This window comes from Bos grunniens, chromosome 19, assembly GCF_055505025.1.
Source record: "Bos grunniens cultivar Pamir isolate PY7600 chromosome 19, Bosgru_T2T1.0, whole genome shotgun sequence".
Lineage (NCBI taxonomy): Eukaryota > Metazoa > Chordata > Mammalia > Artiodactyla > Bovidae > Bos > Bos grunniens.
Genome location: NC_141183.1, coordinates 5,712,582 through 5,737,102, shown reverse-complemented (window position 1 = coordinate 5,737,102; position 24,521 = coordinate 5,712,582). Strand labels below are relative to the sequence as shown.

The window sequence follows — 24,521 nt, the reverse complement described above, 5'->3', positions numbered from 1 at the left end:
AAGAATCCCATGGACAGAGGAGCCTGGCGGGCTACAGTCCATGAGGTCGCAGAGAGCTGGACATGACTGAGCTACTGAGTACGAATGCACGCAACTAATATTGAAATTTCCAAGCCATACAGTCTGTGTCCCAACTACTCATCTCTGCTATTAAATAGTAACTGCAAGGAACCACAGACAATAGGGAAGTGAATGGGCGTGATGGTGCCAATAAAACTTTATTTACAAAAATTGCTGGCAGGTGGGATCTGGCCTGAAGGCTGTAGTTTGCCAGCCTGCCCTGGAGCAAAATCTAGTTCTATTATCTGAGGAAGTAACTGCAGGATTGTTCCAAAACTCTAAGCGATCTGTGGAATGATTTCATTATGGATTGCACAGTAATGAGAAGCAGCCTCATGCCTAAAATCCATGCAGCTTTTCAACATAACTAGTTCAGTAAAACCTATTTCTTAGAAATTAAATGAATGAGCATAATTGTATGGGCTTTCCTGGTGGTTGTCAGTAAAGAATCCGCCTGCAATGCAGGAGACCCGGGTTCCATCCCTAGGTGGGGAAGATCCCTTGGAGAAGGGAATAGCAACCCACTCCTGTGTTCTTGCCTGGAAGATCCCATGGACAGAGGAGCCTGATGGATTGCAGTCCAGGGGGTCACAAAGAGTCAGAAATGGCTTAGCTACTAAACCACCACCACCACATGTGATTGGATAAGTTACAGGCATTAGGCGGAGATTGAGTTAATTTTCAGGCAGTAGTAATGTTTGCTGTAAATATGGGAAAATACACACTTGAGGTGTAAATAGCCCAATTTGCAAGGTCAGTGAAGGAAAGACACAGTAATGAAATTGAAAAGCTGTTCACACTTCATACACATTTTCCCGTGGTTTTGATTTCCTTGAATATATATTATCGCTGGGTCTGACTATGGTTCTTTGACATACACAGAGCAAAACTGGTGAAAATCCCTGCCTTTAAGATGCTTATATTCCAGTGGGGAAAGATGAGCAATAAAAATACTGCTGCTGCTGCTAAGTCGCGTCAGTCGCGTCCGACTCTGCGCGACCCCATAGACGGCAGCCCACCAGGCTTCCCCGTCCCCGGAATTCTCCAAGCAAGAACACCGGAGTGGATTGCCATTTCCTTCTCCAATGCATGAAAGTGAAAAGGGAAAGTGAAGTCGCTCAGTCGTGTCCAACTCTAGCGACCTCATGGACTACAGCCTACCAGGCTCCTCCATCCATGGAATTTCCAGGCAAAAGTACTGGAGTGGGGTGCCATTGCCTTCTCTGAATAAAGATACTAACAACTATTTTAAATGTAAGGTATATCGGATGGTTGTTGTTATTGTTTCGCTAAGCCATGTTAGACCCCTTTGCAACCGCAGGGACTGTAGCCCTCCAGGCTTCTCTGTCCTTGGGATTTCCCAGGCAAGAATACTGGAACGGGTGGCCATTTCCTTCTCCAAGAGATCTTCCTGACCCCAGTGATCGAGCCTGAGTCTCCTGATTGGCAGGTGGATTCTTCGCCGCTAAGACACCTAGGAAGCCCGTATCAAACGGTCACACGGTGATGAAAGTGCTAAACGAAAGGAAGTGGGAGGAAGCACAGGGCGTGTGTGTGTGTGTGTGTGCGCGCACACATGTGTGTGCAGGGCACATGTGCTGGTCATGTCGCCCTGCCAGCGACTGTGCTGACCAGTGAGTGTCTCCCCCTCACCAGTAGGGACTGTTTTTGAGCATCACCCTTCGGGTGGGTTCCTTTTTCAAAGTGGTTGGCTGGCTGGGTACCATTTAAACAGAGACACCATGAAGGTGGAGGGGTGAGCCCTGCGCACATGTGGAGGAAGGGCGTTTCAGGCTCAGGGATGGGCAGCCCCAGCCTTAAGGCAGCCATGCCCTGTATAGCGTGGCTTCGAAACAGTCAAGAGGTGAGTGTTCCTGACACCGACGGTGCCCAATCAAAGGCACTCACCCTTTAAGTTGGGAGAGCTCGCCTTTGATGGCTCTGAAAGGCAGAGTCACAGTTTCCTCTCGTACTAAGCAGATGAAATAAACCCCGCTCAAGTTCGAGTTCATTGCTCTGTGATTTTGAATGGCCTTAAACGATTCTAAATCCTTGTCTAATTTAAAGATCAATGTCCCGGCCACCCAGAGGCGGGCATCTCTGTGGTGCTCTACACTGCATTGTAGACACGTTAAGGACATTCTTGAGTACAATATATGCTGGTTTTGTTCCTGAAACGACCACAGAGTGCACACTTGACCCCAACCCACTTCCTCCTTCCTGGGCCTGCCAGCAGTGTGTGTTTATAGCGCCCTCTCCTGTCCAGTGTGAGCACTGCTTCTCCACCAGACGTGACTGCACCTCCCAACATGCTGAGCTGGGGGCTAAGAGTGACTGAAAATGGCCTAGATACAGCAGATGCCTGTGCTTCCTCATGCGTTCACTTCCTTCCCCAGCCTAGCCTACATTTAGCAGTTTTATTGTTTAAAAACGCTGTCTCCTGTGGTCTGTTAACCTCCGTCTCTCTGGCTTGCATCTGGCTCCGGACCAGCAGGCCACGTGCATCTCATTTCTGCACTGGTGTTGCTGGGTTTCTCCTCCATCTCTCTGTGTCTCTTTCCATCCTCCTGGAGGGCGTGGAAGAGGAAACCCCAGACCATTTAGGTATATTTGCAGCCGGTCAGATCCTGGGTTTGGGAGACGAGTAGCTACCCCCACGGTGGTTCTGGCCTTGGCACGGGAAAGCCAGAGAAGCAGGCTGCCCCAGCCCAGCCATGAACATGTGCTGTTTTCTTAGGCCCGTTCCCCTAAGGGAGTGACAGTAAGTTACAGCACGTAATTGAGGATGGGGTGGATCTTGGGTTAGGGGACTGTAGCGGTGTAAACTGTCTTCTCCCCCAGTTTTCAACCTTCACAAATGTGACAATATTTGGAAATGGGGTCTCTTGGAGACATGAATAATTGGGTTTAGATGGGCACACATGGATGGGACACCAAAGGTGGGATTGGTGTCCTTATAAAAAGAGGAAGTGGGGGACTTCCCTGAGGGCCCAGCGGTTAAGAATCTGTCTTCCAGTGCAGAGGATTCAGGTTCGATCCCACGTTGGGGAGCCAGGATCCCACGTGTCTCAGAGCAACTAAGCCCGTGCGCAGCAGGTACTGAGCCCACAGGCCTCAGCTAAGGCCCAGCACAGCCAAAAACAAACCACAAATACTGTTTAAAAGAAAGGGGACGTGAGCCCAGAGCTCTGTCCCTTCCTCCAGCCTCCCCCTCCCCGGCCCCCTCTCTCTCCCACATGAGGACACAGCAAGAAAGTGGCCGCCTACAAGCCAGGGGGAGAGCCTTCCCCAAGAGTTGACTACACCAGCCCCTTGACCTTGGACTTCCCAGCCCGCAGCCTGTGGCATTTGGTCAGGGAAGCCCCAGCTGCCTGAGACAGGACCCCAGAGCATCCCTCTTTTCCGATGGAGACTAATAAACCTCTCGATCAACTTGACTCCATCCCTTTCTCCGTCCTCCAAACAGAACAAACAAAAAAAAGAATGCCATTAATTATTTACCAGGAGCCGTGTTTCAAGGCAATTAGTTGTCTGAGTTCCCTTCAGGTAGAGCAGAGATGACTCTGCTGAGGGGCCCTGCTCTGGGGGACCTTTCCCAGCTGTGCCCATGGCAACCCCAAGAACAGCAGGGAATGAGATGCTGTGGAGGAGGGGAAGCGGGGGAAGGAGTGAGGAGGAAGGGGGAGCGGGGAGAGGGAAGGATGGGTCTGGGAAGTATTTCTGCCCTGAAACCTGTAGTCTAAGGACCACTTCAGGGACTTCCTAATGGTCCAGTGGTTGAGAATCTGCACTGCAGCCACAGGGGGCGAGGGTTCAATCCCGGGTTAGGGAAGTAAGATCCCACGTGCCACAGGGTGCTGCCAAAAATAAACGAAAACCATTTCAACCCTAACTCTCTTCTGGTCTCTCTTTCTTCTTCCTTCTAGATGGCCTGTGTTCTAAGTTGCTCAGTCGTGTCTGACTCTTTGTAGCCCGCCAGGCTCCTCTGTCCATGGGATTCTCCAGGCAAGAACACTGGAGTGAGTTGCCATGCCCTCCTCCAGGGGATCTTCCCGACCCAGGGATTGAACCCGCATCTCTTACATCCTGCTCTTTACCACTAGCGCCCCCTGGGAAGCCCTCCTTCTAGATGGAGTCCTGTCTAGTCCTTTCCTCTCCTCTTGAGGCTCACTCTTCTACCTCTCATCCTCAGCAAACTAACCCCTGGAGAGGGCTTACCAGCTGCGGGCGGCCCCTGGAGCACCTTGGGAAGCAGGGATGAGGGAGTGGGGACAGGGAGAGGGCATACGTGTCTACCTCTGCAGGATCACTGCCTCCCGCCTGGTCCCTGCGGGTGGAGGATTTGCCTGGCCCTGCAAAAGAACACTCTGTTCTCGTTGTTGTTACATTTGGGATAATAGAAAATAAGAAAAAAAAAAACTATAATAATCTTATTGAAGAGCTGACCCAGCCTACCCTTTGGTTTCTGTGTGTACGATGAGGCGGAAGACAGGCTGGAGGTTGAGGGGTGGTGGGGCGGATCTTAGCCTTCTGTGAGATTGAACAGCTCCATCTGACCGTCCTGGGCTTGGTCTCCCTGCTCTTGGCTGGCACACGGTGTAATTCACCTCCCACACCGAAGGCTCCTTGGCCAAGTTCTGCAGTAATGCTCATGCATGGGCTGGGATGTGTGGGATGGGAGAAAGCGTGGTCCTGTTTGGGGCCCTTGGAAAGGTTTTTCTACAAGAAGGATGACGTTTTAAACACACAGCATCCACCTGGAATGGGAGAGGGGGCGGGGGCAGCGGGGTGACCCCGGCCTTTCCTTCTCGTTTGAAATGAATTGTGCTCAACTCAGTGGCTGTGCCCACCCGCCACCTCGAATTTACAGACTGGAATGGATGGGGAGAGCGTCGCCAAGAAAGAGCCTTCTGCGGGCCTATCTGCTCTGGGGATGTAGGGAGGTGGGATATAAATGAGGGGAAAGCCCCAGATCCTGTGCCACCGAGCTTTTCGGGAGAGCTGTACCCACAGACTCAAAAGGGGCCAGGGAGGCAGCGGAGAGCCTGGGACAGCCACGCGGCTCCTCCTGATGGGGTCCCCACTGTAACTGCACCGCTTGCAACCTCTAATTACACCGCTGCTGGCAAGAATGAGGTCATGGTGTCTGCAAGTGACTTTCTGCGTAACTAGCCCCTCTCACCGCAGCGGGCTCCCTGCTCAGCCTCCTCCTGGGCCAGGGAAACTCTCAGAAGCAAAATCAGTTCCCTTCCTGTCTGTGTGCACACAGGCCGAGGCGGGAGACAGCCTCAGATGGATGGACACAAAGGTTTGCTGCAAGGGTACCGTCCTCTTCGCTCTCTAACAAGCAGGCACGCCTGGAGGCTTCCGACACAGAAGGACGCCTCCTCCACCACCAGCCGCCACCGGTTCAGGTCCGGCCCTGGCCTGTGGGGATTAAAATCCCAGAAGAAGGTGCGTGGGGCTACACACAGTTGTGCAACCATGTCTCTTTTGACAAAGAAATAAACGCTGTTCAGAGCTCCTAGGAGCATCTGGTTCAGACTCCTGGCAGCTGAAGTCAGGAAATGGACACGAGGAAGGCGGCCGTCCGGGTGGATGGGAGCACCCACTCTCAGAGAACGGAGATCAGCCTTTCTGCTGGTGCTTCGCTGGCTGAGCAGCAGAGGTTTCTGCAAATCCGGCTCTCAGGCCCCCTCTGTGAGCAGAAAGTGTAACAGCATCATGTGGACAGCTGTTCTCCGAGGTCTGGGAAGGGCCTGAGCCCCAGGACGGGGCGGTGAGCACAGGCAGGCGTGTGCGAGGCCCCAGCTGGTCATCCCCAAGCAGCCAGCAATGACGCGGCCAGTAAGACGAAGGCGGGCTGGCCACACCTAGGCCACCTACCCTTCGAAGCTTCCCCCCTTTACTTGTCAGCCAGTCAGAAGGACTTCAGCCTGGGATGAAGCACAGGCTTCCATGGGGGGCGGAAAGTCATGAAATAGTGTTTGATTAGGCAATGGAAGCACGTGGGTAAAGCAGGCTGGCTTCTCAGCCGCTATCAGAGGAGGCCCAGGGTTCTTTTTCCGAGGCAGGTGAGACGGGAATATAAAAGTGATGAAAGCTTGGCAGGGCTGTGTCTGCTCCACAGCAATCAGAAAGGATGCCCTCTGGGGTGGAAAGGGCCGCCAGGGAGACAGAGGACAAAAGCGCGGTGCCCGCAGGTGGCATCTCCGCGGCTCTTTGCTCTCAGCGGAAACACCAAGGGGACAGGGAGACGCCACGCGGCTCTGCCGCTGCAGCACCAGCAACACGACAGGGAAATGTTTTCCTTTCTTTTAAAATCAGGAGAAACCGATGAACTTTCAGGTTGAAGAAAATGGTTTCAATATGTAATATTAATATATTCGTCTCTGTGCCAAAACAGTCATAAATATTATTTTCAACATACACAGATGGGTATTTTCATGGAGGAAGGGGTCTCTGGAAGCAAGGCTGTCTAGTACCCAGGACCGTGTAACTGAGTCCTGGAATCCAGTGCTGGGCGTCTGCCTCAGGAATGCTGGGCTCAGTTCCTGAGTTCAGCTGACTTCTCTGGTCCATCACGAAGGAAACCTCCGAGCTTCCTTTTTATAGCTTCTTCTCTAATTTACCGTTCTTCTACTCTTTGCAAGAAAGCTCAAAAGGAAAAAAAAATTATTATTTTTTTTTTTTTACGAAGAAACAAAGGATGCAAGCGCCTTGGCACCAACTTCACTTTCTGGGCCATCTGTAAGTCCCCTGCCTCTCTTTCGTCTTGCTCTCCGGCCTGAGCGGTTTCAGACTTTTGAAAGCCTGACCTGGGAAGGGGAAACTGAAATCAACCAGTTGACAGAACCCCGGTTCCCGGCTCTCCGTCCACCCGTGTTACTCAGCGTCCGGGAAGGGTGTCAGGGTTCCCAGCTGGGAAGAGAGGCCGAATGAGACCTCTGAGATGGGGGTACCGGTTCGAGGCTGGAAGAGACCCCAGGGGCTCTGAGCGCATCCCGCCTGGCTAAGGTTCCAGGTTTCCACTGCTGCCCTCCGGCGGGTCCCGGAGACGCTGGGCGCCCGCGGCCGCGCAAACGGCTCGCGTTTCCGCGGGGCTCGCTCCCGGGCCTGGCTCGGGGCCGCCGCCGCCGCCCCCCCTCCCCGCGCGCAGGCTGCTCTCCAGTCGCGGCCACGGGGTAGCGCTCGGCCCCCCTCGCCGCGTCTCCGCCTCCGCCTCCGCCGCGCTCGTCCCCGGCTCGCTCTGCCCCCGCAGCTCCCGCTCCGCGCAGGCAGGAGCGGCTCTCCGGACGCCGAGCCCGGGAAGCCGAGGGCGGCGGGTTCAGCCAGCGAGCGGCCGAGGCGGGCGGCGGCGGCGGCGCGGCCGAGGCGTTGAGGCGGGCGCGGCGGCGGCCGCTGCTTCTCCGGCCCCGGCGGTCGGCGCGCGCCGGACGTCCGAGGAGGCGCCGCGCCCCCGGAGCCGGGGGCCGCCCGCCGGGCTCTCCGCGCGTCTCGCCGAGAGCTCCGGCCGGGGCGCGGCGGAGGGCAGAGCCGCTGAGCTCCAGCCTCCGGCCGGCAGGAGCCTCCGCGCCCGGGCGCCGGCCACCAGCCGGGATCGCCGAGCCCAGCAGCCGTCCCCGCCGCCCCGCAGCCGGCGCGGACATGGGCGCGCGGGGCGGCGCGCCGGGCCGCGGGACCCGCAAAGTTTGCTAGCCTGCTGGGCGCGGAGCCGAGGGCGCGCCCGGGCCTGGCGGCCCCGAGAGGGACCGAGAGTCCCCGGACTGGACGCCGGGGCGGTGGAGCCAAGAGGGGTGGCTCGGCCCCGCCAGATGCCGGCTGCAAAGTTAGAGAGAAGAAAACTTCAGCCCCAGGGAGGTTCGGACCGCTACGCTCGCTGTGCCCCCCGAACCCCGCGCCCCTGAAAGAAGCCCCGCAGCCGCGTCCACCGCCGCGCTCGCCTCCCGCCCGGCCCCGGCGGCCCGGCGCCCGGATCAGCGGTGACTGCGTCCGCGCCGAGCACCCAACCAGGGGGCGGGGAGGGGGCGGGGGGCGGGCAACGTGGCCACCGGAGGAAGTTTCCCGAAGTTGTCGGTTTATTCAGGAGACCAGCCCGCGACCCGGCCGGATCGCCGAGGCGGCCCTGCGCGGGAGAAGTCGGAGTTGGGGTGCTCAGGGGGGAGGCGCCCCGAGACCGAGAGCGGCCTCTCCTCCGTTTCATTGCTCGCCCCTCGCCTTCCCGGCGCGCCACCGGGGATCGGACTTGGACTGAAGAAGAGAAGGCACGGTCGGGGTCGCCAGCAACGCCCCTCCCGGGTGAATACCGCTCCGGGTCGGAGCCGCGGGGGACCGAACCCCATCAGGATTATAAAACAGTACGGAAGAGACCCCCTCCGAAAACAAGGCTGGTCACCATGTGGGAACTGCTCATCTGGACGCTGGTGGCCCTGCACCGGATCTGCGCGACCGGAGCCCAAGGTATGGAGGGTCACCCCCACGTGGGGTGGGGGAGAGGGGGCGGGGGGCGGGGGGCGGGAGCCGGCTGGCCTCACGACGGCCTCCGGGACTCCGGTCTTGCCCGGGGCAGAGCCCTCTCCCGGGAGTTTCAGGATCCGTTCCCCGAGTTTGGGAGCTCTTTTTCGGGGCATGGGGCGGTCTTGTTGAGACTTGTGGCTTCCGAATGAGGGAAGATGGGGGTCCGTGCAAGGAGGCGTCGCCCGTGGAGGCTGAGAAGAGCCTTAGAGGAGTGGGTGGGGGTCGCTACCCACCCCCGCCCGCTGCGAGCGCCCTCGGGCTAGCGTGGGAGGGGCGGCCCTTCCTTGGGGGGCTCAGCGCCCGGCGGCACCCAGCGGCTGAGGCGGCTCCTGGGCCCCGGCTCGGAGTCCGCGGGGACCGGCGAGGCCCCGCCGGGCACGCGCTGGCCACCCCAGGGCAAGAGAGGGAGGCTGCAGGGCGGCTGAAAAGAGCCAGAGCAGAGTGCGGGGTGCCGGCTTGGGCGCCGCGGGAGGGCAGTTGCGGGGCCTGCACGTCCCGGAGCCCGCGCCCGGCTGCCTCGCCGGCCGCCGGGGCCAGGGGTGCTTCGGGGTGCGCGCCGGAGCCGAGGTCGCGAGCTCAGCCCGGGACCCACCGGGGGGCGGTGCCCTGGGCGGTCTGAGGCCGTCTCCCCTCCCGCCCTCCCCAGACACACACTCAGCATCCTGCCTGTGCCGCCCAGTCGTGTCTGCAGCCGCCGCTCTGACCTGTAGCTGCCGGGAGCGGCCTCCCGGTGGAGAGGGGGCCGGCGGCTTTGGGGGTGGGGTTGTCGGGCCGAGGAGGAGGCGCGATCCGCCCTGCCCCCCTCCGGAGGGCGGGTACCCAGACATCCCCGAACCCCCCGCAGGTCCCCGCGGGGGAGGGCGGCTGCGCCAGTGCTTCTTGCCTTTGGTGTTGGCGGATCCAGACCGCGGTGCCCGCGGTGTCCGAGCGGCGCCTGCTGGGGGCGGAGAGAGACGAAGCCTGGACTGAGCTCAGGACTCCCTCCCCGGGCTTGGCCTTGCCTCCTTCAGGCTCGGGAGGGGATCTGGACCCGCCGCTGGGGGTACAGGGCGGGGAGGGGAAGGGCTCCGGTCTGCGAAGGCTCCAACCTCGAAAGGGCCCCACCCCATCTCTGGGGTCCCAGAACGGCAGGGAAGAAGGGATCCCCATTCTCCCAGTGTCAGGCGCTCCAGAGAGCTGAGATCAAAGAGATTAAAAATAATCAGCCCTCACTCAAGGGTTGAGGGGAGGATTTTACAGCGTAATTTATGTTAAAGCACTTAGAAATTTTGTAATGGGGCCCTGCAAATGTAAGGTAATAAAAGTTATTATTATTTTTACGATCATCGTAAAATCTTCCAGCAGGCAGGGACTTCAGAGGTCGTATTGTTCTAGTAGCCATTTAACAGATGGGAAGACTGAGGTCTGGGACCTTAGGTGACTCTCCCCAAGCTACTGGGGGCAGGAGTCAGAACCCAGACCAGGTGAGTTCTAAGCCCCTCTCCCCCTTCAACGAGGACCATCTGCAGCTGAGGTGGACCCTAGGACAGGGTCCCTCTTCTGAGGGCCGGGGGAGGATGGTGAGGCTGACAGGACAGGAACAGGTCCGTATGCCTTAGGACACATCCCAGCTCTGCTCTGAGACGCCCGTGGGGTTACTAGCTGAAAGCCAGGACATAGGGAGGACTCTGTCTGGATGCTTCCAACTTAATTACTGCACAGACTCCAGTAACCCCAGGGTGTCCCTGGGCAGCTGGCTCGCTAGCTCTTGTCCCACCCAGGACCCGGCTTGTCAAGAGTCCCCAGGGCACCTGAAGCCTCTCCTTGCACGTCACTGAGTCGTTTCCACGTCCCACCTCCACACGTGGCCCAGCCCCACCTAAGGCCAAGTGCCCTCGCATCCGCCCTGCTGAAGGCCAGGCCGCCTTGTGTCCCGTGCTTCCGATGGGAGGGGCTCGCTGTCAGAAGCAGTTAAGGTCTCTCTGATGGATTCACTCCCTCTCCCGCTTCTCTTGTTTGCTGCCCGCCTGAGTGTGGCTGCCCAGGCCCCCGCAGCGCCGTTCCTACTCTCTGGCCCCCAGAGAGTGTTTCCAGCCTCCACCGGGTCCTCTGCTTCTATTGTCGCCTGGGCGGCAGGCTGTGCAGGGCATTGTGGGGAAACCTGGCCTCGGCCCAGGTCTGGGGGCTCTGTTGCCTCGTGTGTCGGGTTAGGAGGGTCAGGCATGGAGCTCCGGGGTCGCTTCTTATCTGCTCTGGGGTTCGGAGTTTCTCCTTTGCCTCTCTTCTCCGTGCCGTTAACCCTTTGGGGGTAGCTGCCTGGAGAATTCCCATGGAAAGAGGAGCCTGGCGGGCTGCAGTCCATGGAGTTGCAGAGACTCGGACACGACTGAGCGACTAAGTACATTAAAAGCCTCTGGCCCTGTCTGTCACTTTTGAGCCCATGAACCCCGTTCTTCGGTCGGGATATAGAGGGGAACCAAGCAGTATTCCTCACTGGGGACAAACCTCACACTGGCCAGTGCCAGACTTTATCTCCACTGAGCCTAGTTGTTTTTTTCAGGTCCTGGCAACGTTACCTGTTTATACTGAAAGCTACCATTTGACCATTTCCCCTGAAACTCAGTGTCACAAGGGTCCCGTGTATTTCCCAAACTAAGTGCAGTGATGTGTAAAAAGACCTGAGTCCATAAGAGGGAGCCAGGCATCCTGGGGGCGCCCAGCAAGAGCCTGGTACATAGAAGGTCCTTGTGGTTGTTGCTGTTCAGACCCTCAGTTGAGTCCGACTCTTTTGCGACCCCAAGGACTGCGGCCGGCCAGGTTCCTCTGTCCACGGGATTCTCCAAGCAAGAACACTAGAGTGGGTTGCTGTTTCTTCCTTCAGGAGATCTTCCTAACCCAGGGATTGAACCCACATATCCTGCATTAGAGATGGGTTCTTTACCACTGAGTCACCTGGAAAGCCCTAGAAGGTGCTTAGTAAAGGGTGATTGTTATTGTTATCATGATTGTTTTTACTCTAAGCCAAGGGACCACGCGGAGAAGGCAATGGCAACCCACTCCAGTATTCTTGCCTGGAGAATCCCGGGGACGGGGGAGCCTGGTGGGCTGCCGTCTGTGGAGTTGCACAGAGTCAGACATGACTGAAGCGACTTAGCAGCAGCAGCAGCAAGCGACCATGAGGAGTAGGTTCCTGGCCATCCACCGAAAAGGCCTTGAATACCTTTCCGTCACCCAAGACCCTTCCTTGACTCCACTCTGTGGCCACATCACCGTGACTCAAAGTGGCCCTCTGGCAGTGCTGGTCCGGACTCCCAGGCTCTCGCATTGGAGGGTGGGTGCATCTTAAGCACCCGGCAAGATGTCTCATGTGCCTCGAAGACTTGACCACTGCTACTGGAACATCCCGGGGAGGCCCGGAGGCTGGAAGCTGCAGCCCGGCCAGCTGGCCCAGAAGGTGCACGGAGGGGAGTCTGAGCTGAGGGAACCAGGCAGTGGAGGATCGGGAGGTCCGGCAGCCCTGGAGGCTCCTGGAGGCTCTGGAGGGAGAAAGTTTAGTGCTGGGAGGTAATCACAGTGAAAGCCCAACAGCACTCAAGGGAACGGGATGAAAGTTTAATTACATGGTGTGGCTAAGCTGTAATTATTAATTACTGACAGCAAAAAATAACTTATTGATCAGGGCGCCTTACTAATTACCACGAGGCCGAGTGGCGTGCTTGCCTGGGGCTCAGCTGACGTGTGTCAGGAGGCCCACATGATGGTGGGCCTGGTCGGGGGGTGGCAGTGTTCCCCTCCTTCCCTTCTCCCAGGGCCAGAAAGGTGGCTCTCCGCCCCGCACAGCCCTCGCCGTCGCCCTCTGCGCCCCCGGGCTTCGGCTGGGCAGTCTGGAGCATTTCTGGCTGTGGTTGACACAGTTTGGTGCTTTGGCTTGGCCAGAGAAGCCTCGCCCCCACCTGGGACGGACAGACTCAGGACCCCCACCCAGAGAACCGAGTCATGCTGGCAGCCTGATACCTGCCTCCGAAAAGCTCCCTTTCATGCATTTGTATAGCAAATATTTATCGACCGCCTCTCCTTTATGTCCTCTGCTGGAAGGCCAAAATAGGGGCCAGCAACCTTGTTCCATCAAGAAAGGGAGGCTGGGAAAGAGGCCAAGTCCTTTACAGCAGTTCTCTGTTTAAACAGTGCCTGAAGGGCTGACTTTAAAATAATGTGTTAAACTGCATATTGGTATGCATTCGATCTTGTACCACGGAACGCAGTTGGGCTGTAAGCTCAACAGTAATAGTGAACTTGTTCTTCGTCCTTGGGACTTACATGGATCAGTTCGTCTGACTTGAAACACGAAAATCTTTCCAGTGCTGACCCCACCCTGTCCACAAGCCTGGGGCAAGTGGCCATGTGATCTCTACTTGCATACCCCTGGCAACAGGGGCCTCACTACATTACAAAACAAGCCGGTTGTTAGACAGCTGTGCTTTGTGTTGGTGAGCCTTCGCGGGGCTGGTTTTCCTAGCCCTTGCAGGAATCCTCTGATTGACTGGAACCACCCCCTTTCCTTCCCCTCCTCCCCACTCCCTCTGACTCCAGGCCCCTTAGGGAGTTGGAAAACTGAGCTGGAATTGACACTGGGTGTTAGGGTGCTGCCTGTGGGATTTCCACCCTGGCCCCGCCTGGAGCGTGTTGCCGCAGACAGCCCTGAGGCTGGGGGAATGAGTCATCATAAATTTGGGGCCTTGGGATGCCAGTAGCAACAAGTGGGCCAGCGGCGGCCCCGAAGCCTGTAATGGAAAGGAAAACGAGCCTGGTTGCTGAGACATCCCAGCCTTTCCTCAGCCTCCCACCCACTTCTGTCCACTGGGGGCGGAAGGAGGGGCCAGTGAGCCAGGCTGGTGAGTGAGGCTGAGCAAGAGACCTCCAGGGCTGCTCAGGGTCCCGGGGCAAAGCGAGGCAGGGGCTGCCCAGCTTGTCTCATCCGGTTCCCTGAGCCAGGGGTACGGAGTTTCAAGTGCGCAGCAAAGTGGTTCAGTTACACATCTACGTGTATCTGTTCTTTTTCAAGTTCTTTTTCGGTTGTTACCTGAGGTTGAGCAGAGTTCCCTGTGCTACACAATAGGTCCTTGTTGGTTATCCTTTTTTGTTGTTGTTTTAAAGTCTTTCTTGAATTTGTTACAATATTGCTTCTGGGTTTTTCTGGTTTTGGTTTTTTTTTTAATGTTCTGGTTTTTTGGCCTTGAGGCATGTGGGATCTTACTTCCCTGACCAGGAATCAAACCTGCATCCCTTGCCTAAGAAGGCGAATTCTTAACCACTGGACCAGTAAGGAGGTCCCGGTTATCCGTTTTAAATACAGCAGTGTGTACATGTCCATCGAGAATATTGTTTCTCTTGAGCCAGGAGCTCGTGCTCAGACTTCCTCGCCCCTCTTCCCAGCTCTTCCCACCTCTGGCCCTGCAGGTACAGCTGCCTGTAGCATCCTGCCCTCTGGGTTGGGTCCTTGCTGAATCCCTGTCATCCAAACTCCATCTTTCTATAGGGAGGCTATTGGCAGGACTGGTAGGAGGCTTGGGTAATGCCCATCCAGGCGTGAAGGCACCTTTTGAAATACAGGAGAGGGGAAGACTTGCATCTGCAATTAAATGCTCTAGTCGGGCTCACTTCCCCTTGCAGCCCATCGGCCAGAGCTGATCACGTGGTCCCCACCCAGTGGTCCTTTCCAGGCAAGGAGCTGGGGGGTGCAGGCTTCCCTGTGGTGGAAAAAGAGCATCTCAGCGCGCTCTGGTGATGCTGACCCTTCCTCACAACCGCAGGGTCGACACTGGTCTCCAGAAGGGCTTTTCATGCAGAGCAGTCACTTAACCCAAGACAGGGCCATCCCTCAGGCACCCCCCTGAGCCGCCCCTAGCCAGTGCTGTTTCTTCCCTGCCTTTTGAGCTGTTTTTTTTCCTTATGCTGTTGAGAGGTGGCGTGTAGAGTGGCCAGTGGCTTGGAACTGGGCCAGCCTGGGTTCCAGCTCTGCCACTTCAGGTTAGTCTCTGCCACTTTGCGTTCCATCACTTGGACGCTCAAGCCCCGTTGGCTTGTTTGTAATACAAGGAGAAGTAAATGAGAGAACACGAGCGGAGCACTCAGCATGGAGCCTGACACATCTCAGGCACTTAATAAGCTAATTTAACTGTGTTTGCACTTCTGCGTTTGCTCTGCTGAAGGGTCTTCAGATTGGACCTCAGGTTGATTTCGTTTCCAGGCTCCCCCCGCCCCTGTGGTACCTTTTCTCTGTATTTCTCCCATGTGTTCCTCTTGCTTCACTTTTGCTTGCTTCTTGCCCAGAGTAGAGCGATTTGGCTGCTCCTTCCCGTCCTAGGTGGGGCGTGGCCCAGTGGTAAAAAATCTGCCTGCCAATGCAGGAGACGTGCATTCAATCCCTGGGTGGGGAAGAGCCCCTGGCGTAGGAAGTGGCTCCACTCCAGTATTCTTGCCTGGGAAATCCCATAGACGGAGGAGCCTGGCGGGTTACAGTCCATGGGGTCGCAAAGAGACGGACACGACTGAGACCCTGAGCACACCCCGTCCTGGGGATGTCCAGAGGCGAAGCTAGCTCACACATGGTGCCCGTTTCTCCACGTCAGGTGTATGCCAATCCTGGCCTGCCTCCACCCTCCTTCACCTCCAGTGTGTGGGTAAACAGTCTCACAGCGATTACCTGCCCAAGGCCCCACAGCTGGGAAGTCAGGATTTGAACCTGGGGCTCTGCAGGGCGTCTTTCCACTGCCCGGGCTGGCCTGTGCCTCCATAGCCTCCTTCACTGACGTCTTCCTGATGAGAGGTGCCAGGCCCGTGGTGCTGTTGGCAGGCAGGGTCTGGTCCCAGGGCGGGCGTGGCGTTTGGAAATAGCCCTGGGAGCTCCTCCTCCTGCTCCTGACCCTCCTGGCTCTCACCTCTGCCCTGGTTCCATCAGCTGGCAGAACGTGAGCCTTCAGGAGGGCAGCCCCTTCTGCCCTCGCCTCCTCTCCTGCTTTGGCCTGGCCTCCCTCCTGGGGGGTGGGAGGACCTGGACATGTTAGGGGAGTCTCCTGAGGGGCCCTTGGGTGGTGTTCATGACTGGCTGCCCCGTGGCTGAGCTTCACAGAGTCTTCTAAGCTGAATGGGGGTGGACGAGAGAAGCAATTAAAGTTTGATCCATTTAGGAAGCTATTAGTGACCCAGAGGGGTGATGAAATTTTGATGATGTGATAATCCGAAGAGGAGGAAATATTACTGGCCGCAGTGCAACCCATTCGGGGAGTTCAGCTTCTGGGGTGGACACGGAGACTCTCAGGGGCCTGCTGGAGCCACGACCCCGGATCCCCCACACCTAGACTCCTCTGTGGGAGGGGGCTGAGTTGCCCAGAGTCTGAGCCGTGGCACCTGCCTGCCTGGGCTTGTCCCCGGGTAAGGTAAGCCAGTTCTGAGTCTGGTCCAGGTATCCTATTTCCTGCTTCGAACCACAAGGGGCGGTTCAGAATGTGCCTCCAGAGGGTCCAGATGGGATAGTGTGGGCCCATAAGGGGCCTGAGACACAGAAGTCTCCCTCAATTCATTTTCCCATCATTTACTGCTTGGGTGACCCTGGATAAGGTACACAGCCTCCCTGGGCCTCGGTTTTTCCATCTGTCAAGTGGAGATACAGCTGTCCTGAGCTCACTGGGTTGTAACAGGGTTTAATGAGACACGCTAAGCTCTTAGGACAGAGCTCCGTGCGTGGTAAACACTGAGCCAGTTGTACAGCGGTGTCATTATTGGCATCTTGGTGTCAAGAAACAAAGTCACCTTCAGGGCTGCAGTTTATCTTGTGACCTGTCACCAAATACCTCCTCTCCCTTTATTTTTCACAGACCTGCCAGTTAGCATCTCAGGTTCCACTATTAGGGATCTATTTCTTTGGCTGAGACATTCCCCGCCTCCAGCATAAAATGCAGATACACCACATATACACCCAGATATGGAGCTATCGGCTCTTCGGGCCTTGAGGTGGATGTCTTTACGGGATCCTTTCCTAGAAACTCAGTTGTCTGCGGGCGACGCTCACGGCATCTCAGTTTCCTCTTTATCCCAACCTATGAAGGGTGTGGGCCAGAAAGTATTCAGTTACTCACCTTGTTAGCAAGTTCAGAGACATGAAGCCACTTGCCAAGGTCCCTTGACTTGTCCGAAAGAGACAGCGAGGGCGGGTCAACTAACTGCCTCTTAGGTCACAGCTTTTGATCCTGTTGAGACATCCACGTTCGGGACTCGCTCGCCTTGCCGCTCTGCTTGGGGATTAGGGAGCCGTCTCATGTGACCCCAGGCTCTGCCCCGGCTCGGGTGGGTGCTCTGCCAGGGCACGGGCTGCAGGCTGGCATGGCCTCGCCTGTCTCAGAGAAACTCAGACCTCTTTCTAGAGGCCCCATCTGCTCTCCCATTGGGTTTTTGGGTTTGTTTCTGAGATTTTTCTATGTGGACCATTTTTAAAGTCTTCACTGAACGTGTTACAATATCGCTTCTGTTTTTTATGTTTTGCTTTGGTTTGTTTGACCACGAGGCATGTGGGATCTCAGCTCCCGGACTGGGGATCGAACCCACACCCCCTACACTAGAAGGCAAAGTCTTAACCACTGGACCGCTAGGGAAGCCCTATTCCATGGGGGTCTTAACAGTAGGATCAAAAGGCTGGGACCTCTTGCGTCTCTCCACCCCCCCACACCCTACTGATGGACCTTTGCCCTCGTGGCTTCCTCCACTGGGTACCACCAAGCCCGCCCCAGTCTGCCCTCTGCACAGCTGCAGTCTCCCCTCTCCCCGACCCTGCCCAACCCCAGGCCATCAGCGCCCTTCCCTCCTCCCCCCCCCACCCCCACCCCTGGCTGGAATACGTCTTCCCAAATGGCCCTGAGCCACTCAGATGCCGATGGCCTGGATGTCTCATTTGACACTTGGTCTTGTTGATTCTGAATTATCTCTTCATGTGTGTGTGACTGATTTCTTTAATTATAAACTCCTTGAGTTTAGATAATAACCCTTCATCAACAAGGAGCGAGGTGTTAGACATAAATTATTGTTCTCCATTAATGAACTTAACCCCTGGAAGCAGGGGTAACCGTGACGATAGAGACGGAAGAAGGCTTGTGACACCACGCGGCCTCGGAGGCCAGGGTTCATTCTCGCTCGGTCCCTCCTGGCTCCCCGGGTCCTCCGTGGGAAAGCACGGGGGCATAGGAACAGCATTTCCAAGCTCTCCCATGAAGGGCTCTAGGGGTGGAGGAGAGTGGACGCGTGCCTTGGGACCGGCTACACCACCTTTTGCTTTTTTAATACCGGAGAGTTTGCATTCCATTCCTCAGTCTCTCTGAATTCTATTTTAACACACAAAGGGTATTTTAAAGGCCATTGATGTTGCTGGAAGATGTGGTTCGTCTGCCCCCTGGCTTCCTGGAACCCCCGGGGATAGAAGTCAAACTTGGCTTTGAAAAATGTGAATGAGATGATCCCTCTGGTCACAGCGTCTGTGAAGAGTCCAGGATGCCTTACACATATATATTTCAGCCATTTGTGTGAAAGTGTTTCCCTAACGTTGTATCTTATCAATACATACCCACCTCCTAAGATAGTTGTATCCCAGACATAATCAACCCTGGGCCACCATAACCACCCGCCGTGACTCGTCTGGTGCCTCCTGGGTCCCTAGAGGACTCAGCTGTCTTGGGTGCTTGGTGTTTGCCGGGCCCTCCCTTCGCTTCCATACCATCAGGGACCTGTTTCCCGGCCTCTCCCTGGGCCCTCTGGCACCTCCCCCCACCAAAGGCATCAGACAGCTCCACCACATAACTGTGACTGAAGAAGAGCTGGGAGCAGGGTGTTCAGTGAAGGCCCAAAGACTCTCCCAGTGAGAGGCACTGGGCTGCAGTACCCATGCCCCCTGCCCAGGACTCTTCCTTACTCACACGCATACGCCTTCCAGGAGAGCCGAGGTCACCAGAAACGGTGCTCTGGCAAAGCAGGGCCTTGGTGGAGTTCCCTGATGACCCAGTGGTTAAGACTCTGCCTATCAACGCAGGGGGCACGGTTTCAATCCCCAGTCCGGGACGATTTCACATGCCAGGGGCAACTCAGCCCATGTGCCACGGCGACTGAACCTGCGCTCTGGAGCCCGCAAGCTGCCGCTGCTGAGCCTGTGTGCACAGGACGGAACCCTGCAAACCCAGAGGCCGCGCTCCCCAACAGGAGAGGTCCCCGTGGCGAGAAGCTTGAGCACCGCAGTGAAGACCCTGCTCGTAACAACTAGAGAAGGCCCGAGCCAAGAGCAATGAAGACCCAGTGGGCACAAATAAATAAAGGAAATTATGTTTTAAATGCAGGGCCTTAGGGCGATCTGCATCTTGACAGCATCGCCGATGCAGTGGACATGAACTTGGGCAAACTTCAGGAGACGGTGAGGGACAGGGAGGCCTGGCGTGCTGCAGTCCATGGAGTCACAAAGAGTCCGACACGACTGGGCGACTGAACAGCAACAGTATAACCCACATCCCAGCAGCACTCCACGCCCGGCCCCTGCAGCCCCAGATGTTCTAGATCTGTTTCAGTCACTTCCCTCCTTGGTTCCTGGTGAGGCCCTCGGGCTTCTGGGTGCAGAACCCAGGGTATCCATGCACTCCCAGGCTCCCCTGGGGGCAGCCAGCCTTCCCATCACGGCTGTTTGGCCCTCCCTGCCCTGGACTGAAGGAAGGACTCCTGCCCTGAGACCCTGCCGGGCACTCACACCTTCCTGCTCCATTGACCTTGAAGTCTCCCCTCCTGGCGGATGCTCGCTGACTTGGCCCAGCTCCCGTCGGGCTCAGCCTAGTGGGCTGGGCCTCTCCGTTTGGAAGCCCATCTCCCTGCCCTGGTGGAGCGGCTTTAGGCAGGGGGGCTGAGCCGGCGGGTAGGCCGGCGTGGGGCCAGAGCTGCCCAGGAGGGTCAGGGGGGAGCGCCTCTCATTAGCTCTGCCCCAAGCTCATTACCAGGCTGAGCATCACCAGGTGACAAATGGCTGTCGTCGGGGCAGCAGTAAATACGCTGCTGTCACTGCTGATGTGATTGCGCTAATGAAGAGAGATCTGCCCGGGCAAGCCGAGGCGCTTCTGGCTGCGGCTCCGGCGGCCTGGGTAGCTCCGGCTGCGGCCCGTGCTCCCCACCCCAGGAAGACAGAGGCTGGACGTCGGGGAGAAGGAGAGAGGTGTTGGCACTGAATCCCTTTCTCCTGAGGCCTCGGCAGATGAAGAGCTTAGAAGAGGCCGGAAGCCTTCAGGAAAAAGGAGCATTGTTCGGCCCCGGGGAGGGAGGGAGGGAGGGTGTGATAAGGGGGCCCCCCGACCTCGGCCTGGGCGCTGGGCAGCGGCACTGGGGACCCGTCGGGTGCACCGCTGTGCTTTTGATGGTTCAGCCTCCCTCGCGGCGCCCGGGCTGAGAGCGGCTGCAGGAAGGCGTGGGGAGAAACACAGGCCCATTGTCCACGTCCCCGTGCCGGCCACCTCGCCTGTGATGTGAGGACCCATTGTCTGTCCAGGAACTCTGAATGTCCAGCCGCGGGGTGCCGGGAGCAGGCCCCTCGCTCCACATCGCCTGTGCCTCCGCTGTGGGAGGGCTCTGGGCCCAGTCTGGGGGTCCCAGCTGAAGCAAAGATGCGCCCCTGAGATGCTGACCCGCAGATGGGGCCACGGGAGTGGGGATGGAAGAAGGCCGACCAAAGCCTTGGGGAAGGGGCTCCGTGCACCTGCACCCTCAGGAGGGCATCCTGGGCCCCAGGGGTTACCTGCGTCACTGTTGGAAGTGAGAGAGTGGCCTGGAGCGGTGGGCTCTCCCCTGAGCCTCATGGTGTCCTGCTGGGGGGCTCGATCAGAGGCCCATCTCCTGGCTCCGCCCCCCAGAGCGTCTGGTCTAGGTTGGGGCCCAGGCACGTGAGCTTCTCGCAGGTCCCCAGGTGATGTGCTGGCCGCTACCAGGGACCACACTTTAGAAGGACTAACCTGGAGGCGTGAGGAACCCGGGTGCCACACCGGTGGCCTTGCAGAGCCGCATTTGCTCTGATGGGCTCTGCCCGCTTCCCCCACGGAGGCAGGTGGTGAAGCTCCCTTAGCACGACCCGTGAAGTTCGTGTTGCCCGTGGGAGGCGGGAACCTCCTCTCCTTCCTTCCTTCTTTTCTCACCAGCAGAAGCTCTTGCTCCCAACGTCCTTCCTTTAAAAAAAGAAAAAGGAAAAAAAAAACCCAGCCCAGAGGCCTCCTTCCAGGGAGAGGAAGGACAGGGGTGACGTCATCACTGGCTCAAGTAACTTGGGCCAGAAGCGCCAACATAGCCCTCGGGTGTCATGGACAACAGAGCCTCTCTCTGCCCTTTGAGCACTTCCTCAGCGCCTACTGTGAGCCAAGCGTAGCGCCTGGGGTCCAGCACACGTGAAGGCAGGTCCTGGCTCTCAAGTTGTTCCTGGTCACGTGTGGGCATCAAGCCTGCAGTCACCAGTAGAGACCAGTGTGAAGGACATTAGCGCAGGTGGGAAGTAGGTGGTCAGGGTGTGCAGAGGGCGAGGCTGAGAATCCTGCCCCAGCGGAGGCTTCCTGGAGGAGGTGACCTTGAAGCTGAGGACTTGTAGGGTGGGAGGGAACTTTGGGTGTTTGTTTTTGTTTTGGCATAGTAAACTGTGCCTATATAAAGGGCACAACTTGGTCGTTCTCGACACATGTAGAAAGCCTAAAAGCATCACCAAGTCTCCATTGAGTTTCCTCGTGCCCCTGGTCACCCTCTCTGCCTGCTGCATAGACCTGTGTCTTTTCCTTTTTGTCCGATGGATATCCAATTGTTCTAGCCTTGTTTTTTCGAAAACTTTCCTTTTGCCGCTGAATTATCTCTGTGCCTTTGAAAATCCATTTGTCCCTGTCCATGTGGGCCTATTTCTGGACACCGTTCTGCTTCATTTCTCTATTTGTCTGTCTTTATCCCAGCAGCACATGGTCTTGGTTACCACTGCCTTGTACTAAGTCCTGAAACCAGGTAGTGTCAGCTCTCTAACTCTGTTCTTTTTCAGAGTTGTTTTGGCTCTTCTAGGTCCTTTCCATCGCCGTGTGCCTTTTATACTTTGCTTAATGTTACCTATGAATTTTGGAATCAGATTTTTTTAAAAGTCTTGCTGGAACTTCCAGTTGGAATTGCATCGATAATAGAGACCAAGTTCAAGGGTGTCAATATCTGACCGCTTTGAGTCTTCTAGCCCACGAGCCCGGGCTGCCCCTCCATCGTTTGGTGCTTTGATTTCTTTTCAGCAACATGCTGTGGGTTTCACAGTCCAGGTTTTAAACATCGTCTGTCAGGTGTATCCCTAAGAGTTTCATGTTTTTTATGCATTGTCAGTGCTTTTTAAATTTTGACTCCTAGTGGTTTGTCTGGAGGATACAGGCACACAGTGGATTTTGACTCAGATCTGAGACGTGGCCAGACCCGGTGATCGATTCTAGTCGCTTTTCTGTGGATTCCATCAGACCATCAGGTTGTCTTCAAACCCACAGCCTCACTGTTTGTCCAGCCTGGATCCTCTCTCTTGACCTGTTGCACGGGTGAGACCCTCCACGGGGCTTTGTTTTCACCCCTCTCGTTGCCAAGCGGCCGTTAACAGGGAGCAAATGCACACCTTCGAGGTGGCTTAACCACTGAGGTCAGGCTGTGCTCGGCCACATTCTCGAGGGGCTTCCTGCCGCGGCCCCGCCCTCCGGGTGCTCGCCCTCAGCTGTCTCTCTGGCAGCCTTGGAAGCTCTGCAAGCTTCAGGAGGGGAGCAGGAAACACAGGCCGTGCCTGTCTTGTCTGTCCAGCCCTGTGATGAGCACATGCGTTTGGGAGAGTGTGTCTTCCTCCCCCGATCCCTCCTCTGGCCCTAAATCCTGGAGCCTCCCTAAGGGGCAGCAGATGAGCAACAACTCTAGGGCAGCTCAGGGAGCCTCTCAGGTCAGATTACCAAGGGCTAACCAATTCCACAGAGGAGGACGTGAGGCCAGGGGACTCAGTGAGGTGTGTTCAACCACGGCGCTCGGGCAGTTGGGATTTTCGGGTGCCTTTTGCAGGCTTCACTCCGTGGCCGGCGTTAGCACTTTGGCCACCCTAACTGAGAAGCCGGCCTCTGGCAGGACTGTGATTCCTCTGGACCCTCTTTCTCAGCTCCACCTGAGCTGCGGGGATGCTCACGTTGACCGGATTGGGGCTTGGGAGGGAGGGAGGGCGGGCTGCAGAACCTGCCGGGTTTGGAGGGTCTGGGGGCAGACAGCACCGCTGTGGCCAGGGCCTCTGCCAGGGAAAGGGGAGGTCAAGAGTCAGCCCCTGGGGTGCGCATTTGGAAAGGGCATAACCCTAACCCTTTCACGTTGGCTCCCCTAAGCCCCAAGTTCTCCTGGAGTGCGGTGGGTCTGAACAGCCCTTTACAGGGTTGAGCATCAGCTCTTAGAGCCCCTTTCCCTGGACATTCAGCCCAGGCGCTCCTCTGCCACCCCAGCTCTCAGCCTCAGACACGCAGCCGGCTTATCACCCAGGCAGTTCGCTTTTGGAGTCAGTGCGTGATAACAAGAGGTCCCACGGACTGACCCTTTGCCGTGACCCAGATATGGATGGACCGGTCCTCTCAACAAGCCCATGAGAAAGCATCCTTTCCCCACTGAATGGATTAGGGAACCGGGGGCCCACCCTTGCCCACCCACCCGGCCCTTGACTTGCCTGCCATGGACTCTGCCAGCCTGTCGCAGCCTCTGCCCCTGACTTTTGTGTTCACCCCCAAGACCAGCCTCCTCTGGGGATCCCGAGCTCCTGTCTTCTCCAGCCACCTAGGATCTCCCTGCCCGTTCCCACAAGGAAAAGGGCACTCGAGCACCCCAGACCTCAGCTCACGTGCAAGGAGGTGGGGCTGAAAAAACACAGTCGGGATGTCGGTCACCACGGTCAGCACCGTCACCATCTCATATTTGGTCGAACCTGGAGCGTCACTAGTGAGACACATCACTCTTTTACGCGCCAGTAAGACAGAGAAGATGCGGCCGTTCCGTCTGCAGGAAGATGCATCCTGACTGCAGAGATGTGAACGTGCATTTGCAATCCCTGGAACTGGGTGATAGCCATGATGGATAGAAAGCCACCCCCACCAGGTTCTGTACTGAGGGTCCCCGGTGTATTAATGCGTTTAACCCTCACAGCGCCCCCTCAACCATCCTCTTGACCACAAAACAGGCCAGTGGAATCAATTCCGAAAATTTAAGAAGCTCATCCTGGCAGTGTTCATGGACTGGCCCGCCTTGTGGAGATTCCCCTGGGACCCTGGTTCCCGGCCAGCACTTGACCCTGTCAGTTGGGCCCCAGGAGGCCCAAACGGAGCAGGGCTGCAGGGTCAAGAGGCCACCCCAGTGGACTGAGCGCTGACTTTCCAGACCCATTGGAAAACCCTGGGGACCCACGCACTGGGGCTCAGACCCCTGTGTTTGCCTCCAGGGCTCTAGAACACTCTCCCCTCCCGCCCCCACCATCTTCCTGGCATGTGCTGGACCCGATGAAGCCTCTCCCGGCCCAGCCTGCCCCGGGCTTTACATTCCTCCCAAAGCTCCACCCGATGCCAGCACCTGTCTCCTCGGGGACAGTGGCCCCAGAGGAATGAATGTCTGGCTTCATCCCTCCCCAGGCCTGCCCTCTGAGCTGGGGCTTCCGGGCCAGGCTTCTGAATCAGCTCCGCCTGGCTCTCTCCTCTCCCGTGGCTGTTCCCAAAAAAAGCCAAGTGAAGAGCTTGGCTCTCATTGCACGGGACCCCGGGACCGGCTGGCACAGCTGAGCGCCCTGCATCCGCCCAGCCCTCAGATGTTAGGTGGTGTTGCTGATGGTTTCCTTGGAGAGACCGAGGCCCGGAAGACAGCTGGCCTCTCTCCCTGCCTCCCCAGCCTTGGCCAAGCCG

At 57.2% G+C, this 24,521-nt stretch overlaps 1 protein-coding gene across 4 annotated transcripts in view; it reads left to right on the top strand.

Annotated features, from left to right (window-relative positions):
* The first annotated feature begins 8,146 nt into the window (after positions 1–8,146).
* Positions 8,147–24,521, top strand: part of SDK2 (sidekick cell adhesion molecule 2) — a 265,615-nt gene continuing 249,240 nt past the window's right edge. For 3 of the 4 annotated variants that reach the window (XM_086355961.1, XM_086355960.1, XM_086355964.1), the window contains exon 1: positions 8,147–8,520. In XM_086355961.1, the coding sequence (XP_086212087.1) occupies positions 8,457–8,520 (64 nt within the window). In that variant the 5' untranslated portion in view covers positions 8,147–8,456. The remainder of the gene's footprint in view (positions 8,521–24,521) is intronic. The other variant, XM_086355962.1, reaches the window with a different exon arrangement.